This window comes from Anopheles coustani, chromosome 3, assembly GCF_943734705.1.
Source record: "Anopheles coustani chromosome 3, idAnoCousDA_361_x.2, whole genome shotgun sequence".
NCBI lineage: Eukaryota > Metazoa > Arthropoda > Insecta > Diptera > Culicidae > Anopheles > Anopheles coustani.
Window position 1 is genome coordinate 28,962,625 of NC_071288.1, and position 6,406 is coordinate 28,969,030.

The following is a 6,406-nucleotide window of genomic DNA, read 5'->3' on the forward strand; positions in this document are numbered from 1 at the left end:
CTGATAAACAACTCGGAAACACTATCGATTCGTTACTAAAATCGCTCAAACACTTGCTTGGTCGTGCAATTGATCGGTTTGACTATACAAAATGTCACACATTGCATTTTCTTACATTTTATAACGCTTTTGGTTAGTAGCTACTAAGATGTCAAAGCCTTTTCAGCCTGTAATTGCTCGAGTTTGCTAACAATGCGTGTTTGCATAGTTTATTGCCTCAATATCGCTTTTCAACTTTTCTAAATACTGTTCAAACTATTTGTTTTAAAATCCTTCCAATTTTTAACCAATTTTTATGTTCAAACCTACGGTAGCATTTTTCTGCTGTCTGTCATGTTTTAATGACCATATTGTCATATTACCTGATACAGTAGCAAGTTTGTATAGTTTTATGTTTTTGGGTGTAAAACACTTTATTCCTAATTGGACGTTTAGACAATTAACATATTAAAATTATTGAACCCGTTACGCTACACACGTCCGAACGCACCGGAGGTCAGGTAGCCAGAGAGCGAGGCCAACGCTTCGGCCCCGTCAGATACGGCGATCCCTTTTGTGATCCCGATCGTGGCATCACCCGAAGATGGAACTCATCTACGGAGAGCCCGGGTTCACGCTGCATCTTACTGGCGTATAACATATAGTTTAGCTGAGATTATTCAACAATGATCTAGTACAACATTTTGTTAAGGCTACATTCCTTAGGATTCATGTAGATGGCATTGAATATGATAAAAAAAACTCAGACAAAAGCAAAACGTAGGCACTGTATAATAAACGCATGCGACATCTTCAAGGCATAACGAATTGAATTTAACGATGTAAGAGATAAGCTATTTTTTTTTACTATGAACGGACAGGCCAGGTGAAAGAACCGATCTAGGAAAATAAATATTCAGCTCAACCTAAATAATTAGCGCATCAAGCCTTCGGAGTATTAACGCGCTAAAGTAGTAGCTAAAATACTTACTAGAAGCACTGGAATTAAGACACCGTTTTGTAGATTGAAAATAGATTTGTTTACTTCGTCACACACGTTAAAATAAGGAATTGGAAGAAGGTTAAAGTTTTAAGAGCCAAAACAATTTCCGTTCAATTTTTAAATCATAACCGCTGCTGGCCACGTGTTCGACGCGGGAGTATTTTCTAAATTTTTAAACATTTTGGTCGACATAAAGCTTAACGAAAGCGTCAAAAGTTTGTCGACTATTTCGAAACTCCGTTGCCATCTCTTGACTAGAGTTGTGTAAATCTGATTCAGAATCATGAATCTGAATGAATCTCTGCCTTATAAATGATTCATGAATCTTTCGTCGAGAGACTCATGAATCCTGAAAACACACCCACTGAGGAAAAGACACCAGCCAAAAATGGGTTGAGGGAACCCTTTTTTTGTCGCATTGTCGACGTCTATGAAAGAATCGGGGAGATTCATGAGAGGTCCATTAAAGATTCATGAAGATTCATTCAGGTGTCTAAAGATTCGTTAAGCTTTGAAGATTCGAATCCGCAAAGATTCATGAATCCATCGGAATGAATCTTAGGTGAAAGATTTATATGAACGAATCTCGCCAAAAGATTCATTAAGCACAACACTACTCTTGACATTTGTTTGTTTATTTTTTTATCGCGTTATGTTTGCATCAGAAAATCCGCTATCAAATTCATCAAAATAAAAAAAATACCCGACCGTCGTCAGTCGTTGAGCATCCCGCGGTCATTAGTAATGCGGAGCTATCTGCTCCCGGTGCATTTTGATAAGCAACCTGTTCGCAACATTCATTAATCCCGGAATTCGTGTCGGTAGTGTGGTACGATGATGTATACCGTGAACAAAATGTTGCTCAGTTCGTGCAGAGTTCAATCTTCACAGATTGCATTTCTCGCACGAAACCTATCAACAAGTGGCATTCTGCAGGAGCATCATAAGTGAGGGTTGCCAATGAAATATCGATTGTAAAATATTGTGTAGTTTAAAGCGGAATATTGTCTTTTTGTCTGGCACAGATGCAAACTGTTGGTGGTCGGCGGTGGAGCCGGCGGATGTTCCGTGGCGGCGAAAGCATCCAACAAATTGGGAGCCGGAAAAGTGATCGTACTGGAACCGGCCGATGTAAGTTGCACCAAGGGGATGCACGAACCCAAGGGGAGAGGGCTAGAAGGCTCTTTTTTGTCATCATCTACGTGGAAGTCATCCCAGTCTGGTAACAGTTGACCGGGGCGTTTCTTTCACTTTGCCAGCTGTTGTTATCAAATGCAATTTAATTGATTATAAGCGCATGAGCGACCGAGCTTATCGACATCCTGTTGGAGACTTACCCTTGAGTGGTCTTTTTAGTCATATGGCTATTAAAATAGAATACACTACCTTGTTAAAAATATGCGGAAGAATCAAACATCCGAGAGTCAGCTGTGGTTAATTCAATGGATTTGGAAGAATATTCCTTCACAGGCACGGATGTGTGCGGATTCCTGAGCTAAATCATATTACAGTGTGTCTGATCTGCTCATGGTAACCCAAGCTAAATTTTTTGAAAGTCATCATGCCACATACACTCTGTTAATGAAATGGGTAAACCAAATTAAACTCCATGCACGATTCGTTAGAGTGTGGCGAAACCGGTTTCGGGAGTTTTATTGCTACCCTTCTTTTTATTGGTATCACGAGAGATGTCGTCTAGACTTTTGTTTCTAATTATGAAGTCGTGATTTTTACAAAACCTAGGACAGACGCATAGAAATTACCAAAATAAATTTTGATTAAATAAATCATCAACTTTTATCTACTTCTACAGAAACACTACTACCAGCCCATGTTCACACTGATCGGCGGTGGCATTAAGAAGCTCGAGGACAGTTTCCGGCCGATGAAAGAGGTCCTGCCAGCGCTAGCGACCTGGTTGCAGGATTCGGCAGCAAAATTCGACCCCGAAACGAATACCGTCCTCACGAAGGGTGGCAATAAGATCGAGTACGAGTATCTGCTGGTCGCTGTCGGTTTGCAGCTGAACTACGACCAAATCCCCGGCCTGGTTGAGGCGCTTTCGATTCCAAACGGAAAGGTGTGCTCGAACTATTCGCCGAAATACGTGGACCGCACTTTTGTAGCACTGAAAAACTTCCGCTCCGGCAATGCCCTGTTTACATTCCCCAACAGCCCAGTGAAGTGTCCCGGTGCGCCCCAGAAGGTGCTGTACATTGCGGAGCACTATTTGCGGAAGGTAAGGTTTTTACATCCGGTCGAGCGAAAAAGATGGACTAACGGTATATAAATTCGTTATTTTAGTCCAAGAAGCGTAAAAATGCGAACTTGTTCTACAACACCTCGCTCCCGGTTCTGTTTGGCGTGAAACATTATGCCGATGCGCTCTGGAAAATAGTGAAGAAGCGGAATATCAACGTGAACCTTCGGACGAACCTGGTGGAAGTGAAACCGTCAACCGACGAAGCGGTGTTCGAAAACTTGGACAATCCGACCGAAAGATTCACCGTCAATGTAAGTAGGTCATAGGCATGTGTGGTGGCGAGGGTGGGTAAATGTACAGAAGAAAAACCAACATCCCCCTTGGTTATTGGCCTATTGCAGTACGAGTTTCTGCACGTCACACCACCGATGGGTGCCCCCGACGTGTTGAAGGCTTGCAAAAGCCTGGTTAATGAAGTTGGCTTCGTAGACGTGAACAAGGATACACTGCAGCACCAGAGATATGGCAACGTGTTTGCCATCGGTGACTGTTCGTCCTCTCCGAATTCTAAAACGGCCGCCTCGGTCGGTAAGAAACTGCGCTGGAATTGTCAATCGGAATCCATAAACATTTAAATTAACATGCAATCAATTGTCTTCTCTCCGTTCACCTCTACCTTCGCCTAGCGGCCCAATCGCAAGTGGTGTACAAAAACTTAATGGCTGTGATGGATGGCAAATCACCGAACCGGGTATTCGATGGATATGCGTCCTGTCCCCTGGTCACGGGATACAACACGTGCGTGCTGGCAGAGTTTGACTACTCGCTGACACCCTTGGAGACGTTCCCGGTCGATCAAAGTAAGGAACGATTCTCGATGTACTTGATGAAGAAGGACTTTATGCCGGCACTCTATTGGCACCTGCTGCTGAACGGCCTATGGAATGGCCCTGGCCTTATGAGGAAGCTGATGCATATGCGTTTGTAGGGAATTTAGGACCTGCTTTCTTCCCGGATTCGAACTGTGGTGGTAATGTATACCGATTGTTATGTTTTATCGTATAAAGTCCATTTATTTTTCGCTGGAGTAATAATATTAAAATAAATTCTCTAAGCCTTAAAACAAATGAGCTTCAATGCAGCAATGTTTTCAAAATCAATAAAAATATATTTTCTCAATTCAAACTGTTTTCGTTAAATTACTATATTTATTCTACATTGACAAGAACCATTGGGCACGCAGCAAAATCAAAACAAACCAACAACTGACCAAGGCTTCTACATGTAAAGCAGGTACGTTTATAGCATTTTGACATGTACGCAATAGAACTTCGAAAACAAATCTCAGCCTAATTTAAAATAGAAAACAAAAGGTTTTGGCCCTCATAATTGGTTGCAAAACAATATTTTTTGTTACAATTTCTAAAATTTTGTTGTAGACAGATTTTTTAAGCAATTCTTGTCAGAAAGGTGCATACATTTAACCTAACCTCTAACATGTACTTACTTTGAGTCGTATGATGCAAAAGCGTTATTCGTAAGGAAACGTGCAAAACAACAAGAACAGTGCAGCGAGTTGTATTATGAGTTAGCATGTAGATTTATCAGCCCAGTGCACTTTTCTCAGTTTAACACTCCGACTCGTCTGTTCGCACGGTGCTTTGTTTCTTCGCTTCCATTCCTTAAAAAAAAAACTCGAAAGTACAACATCAACGTTTCCGTTATCACCTACGCAAGTGATTGCTTATCTACCTCGGTTCGGAATTAGTCGGAAACCTAATCCACGTACCATGGGCCTCGTCGGACTGCTGCTGATGGTTTTAGATCCCTTCAGAATAATACGTAACTATGTGTTCAAACCGATCGCCACCCTGGGCCTGGCGGCGGCCGAAGAATACCAGGCGCGCAAAGCAAAGAGCGTCAAGACGACGAAAAATGTGTTTCTCAAGCTGATCATCGTAGTTTTGGTCGGGTTTTCCGTCGTGTGGGCTTCGATCTTTCTGTACCTGTACTTCTACTACTCGTACATGCCGTCCGTGCTGCACATGAAGGATGTCCACCTGAACATCCGGTACGTATATCCGTTGGATTGCTTGGATCGACATTTCCAAAACTAACGTTTGCATCGTTTGATCTTTTCATAGCGAGTGCAAGGATTCGGCTGTGGACTGCAAACCGTATCCCACGGCCAATGTGGCCCTCACAAACCATCAAAGATTCCTCATGGTTGGCCAACCGTATAAGATTATTTTGAACCTCGAAATGCCCGAATCAGAACAAAATGGTAAAATAGGTAATCGGTTAGAGTTAGTGTTTGTCTGCTTAGTTAGAGCCTTGTCCCGGGTTGGCCCTTGCTGGAGCCACGCTGGATCGTTTTGTGTTACTTCATATGTTTTGATTATTTTCACTAAGAAATAAAATGTCTCTTTTGATCTTCCCCCGTAGGCATGTTCACCGTTTGTGGCACCCTAAAGGATTACCAGCAAGAGGAAATTACCAGCTCTTGCCGGATGTCAATGCTCCACTACAAGTCCGACCTCTTGAAGACAATTCTCACCGTCGTCTTTGCGCCGCTGCTCGTGTTTGGGTACCGCGAGGAGAAACAGATGGTCACGGTGGAGCTGTTTTCACAGTTTCTGGACGATTCCAGTCAACCGGCGACCAACATCGACATCACCATCCAGTGCCGGGACATTCAGCTCTACTCGGCCGAGCTGCACGTGATCGCCAACTTTACAGGGCTTCGCTATCTAATGTTCAACTGGCCAGTCCTGTCGGCCATAATCGGTAGGGGTTATTGCTGCTGCTGCTTGTGGCTTTCTTGTCGACTCCTTTTCTGACCACCAATGTCCTTTCATTTCTATATTACTTGTGCAGGTATCACCACCAATCTGTTTTTCATTCTAATCGTGTGCTTGCTGAGCTGGTACCACTGGGACGACACGGAATGGATAACGGATATAAGGGATCGCTATCAGCAGATTGTGCAGGGCGTATCGAAAGTGGGCGCAATCGAGCAACCACTGGAGCAGTACAAAACGGACAAAAAGACTGATGCAATATCCAAAGATTGGATAGTGGATGAAGAATGAATGGGAATAGATTTAACATTGTTATTATTGTTAACGGTTTCCTTTTTGTAATAAAACACCATATTGTAAATAAAATTTAGCAGGCGGAAAAAAGTTTTTTTGCTGTTGACCGGGAATTGTGCAATTAGT

At 42.7% G+C, this 6,406-nt stretch overlaps 3 protein-coding genes across 4 annotated transcripts in view; 2 read left to right on the forward strand and 1 right to left on the reverse strand.

The window, feature by feature from the left end:
* LOC131258941 (vacuolar protein sorting-associated protein 37B) overlaps positions 1-6,406 on the reverse strand; it is a 492,072-nt gene that overhangs the window by 348,266 nt on the left and 137,400 nt on the right. The gene's annotated exons all lie outside the window — the stretch shown is intronic.
* On the forward strand, positions 1,824-4,319 carry LOC131258928 (sulfide:quinone oxidoreductase, mitochondrial). Its single transcript, XM_058260329.1, has 6 exons — positions 1,824-1,929; positions 2,008-2,113; positions 2,796-3,221; positions 3,287-3,496; positions 3,587-3,773; positions 3,872-4,319. The coding sequence occupies exons 1-6, from the start codon at positions 1,838-1,840 to the stop codon at positions 4,171-4,173; spliced, it is 1,323 nt and encodes a 440-aa protein (XP_058116312.1). The 5' UTR covers positions 1,824-1,837; the 3' UTR covers positions 4,174-4,319.
* LOC131258931 (seipin) lies at positions 4,741-6,387 on the forward strand. Of its 2 annotated transcripts, none has more exons than XM_058260331.1 (4): positions 4,741-5,256; positions 5,330-5,478; positions 5,631-5,972; positions 6,063-6,387. In XM_058260331.1, the coding sequence occupies exons 1-4, from the start codon at positions 4,976-4,978 to the stop codon at positions 6,275-6,277; spliced, it is 987 nt and encodes a 328-aa protein (XP_058116314.1). In that variant the 5' UTR covers positions 4,741-4,975; the 3' UTR covers positions 6,278-6,387. The 2 variants fall into 2 exon arrangements, with proteins under 2 accessions (XP_058116314.1, XP_058116315.1); XM_058260332.1 differs by having other exon boundaries at positions 5,330-5,469.

What these genes read in the sequence shown, in the direction of transcription:
- LOC131258928 (XM_058260329.1), top strand. Translation starts at nt 1,838, where the DNA reads ATGTTGCTCAGTTCGTGCAGAGTTCAATCTTCACAGATTGCATTTCTC. An exon ending in TCGTACTGGAACCGGCCGAT is followed by an intron (nt 2,114 to 2,795) that starts GTAAGTTGCACC and finishes CTACTTCTACAG; the next exon opens with AAACACTACTACCAGCCCAT. An exon ending in TAAAACGGCCGCCTCGGTCG is followed by an intron (nt 3,774 to 3,871) that starts GTAAGAAACTGC and finishes ACCTTCGCCTAG; the next exon opens with CGGCCCAATCGCAAGTGGTG.
- LOC131258931 (XM_058260331.1), top strand. Translation starts at nt 4,976, where the DNA reads ATGGGCCTCGTCGGACTGCTGCTGATGGTTTTAGATCCCTTCAGAATA. An exon ending in GATGTCCACCTGAACATCCG is followed by an intron (nt 5,257 to 5,329) that starts GTACGTATATCC and finishes ATCTTTTCATAG; the next exon opens with CGAGTGCAAGGATTCGGCTG. An exon ending in AGTCCTGTCGGCCATAATCG is followed by an intron (nt 5,973 to 6,062) that starts GTAGGGGTTATT and finishes TTACTTGTGCAG; the next exon opens with GTATCACCACCAATCTGTTT.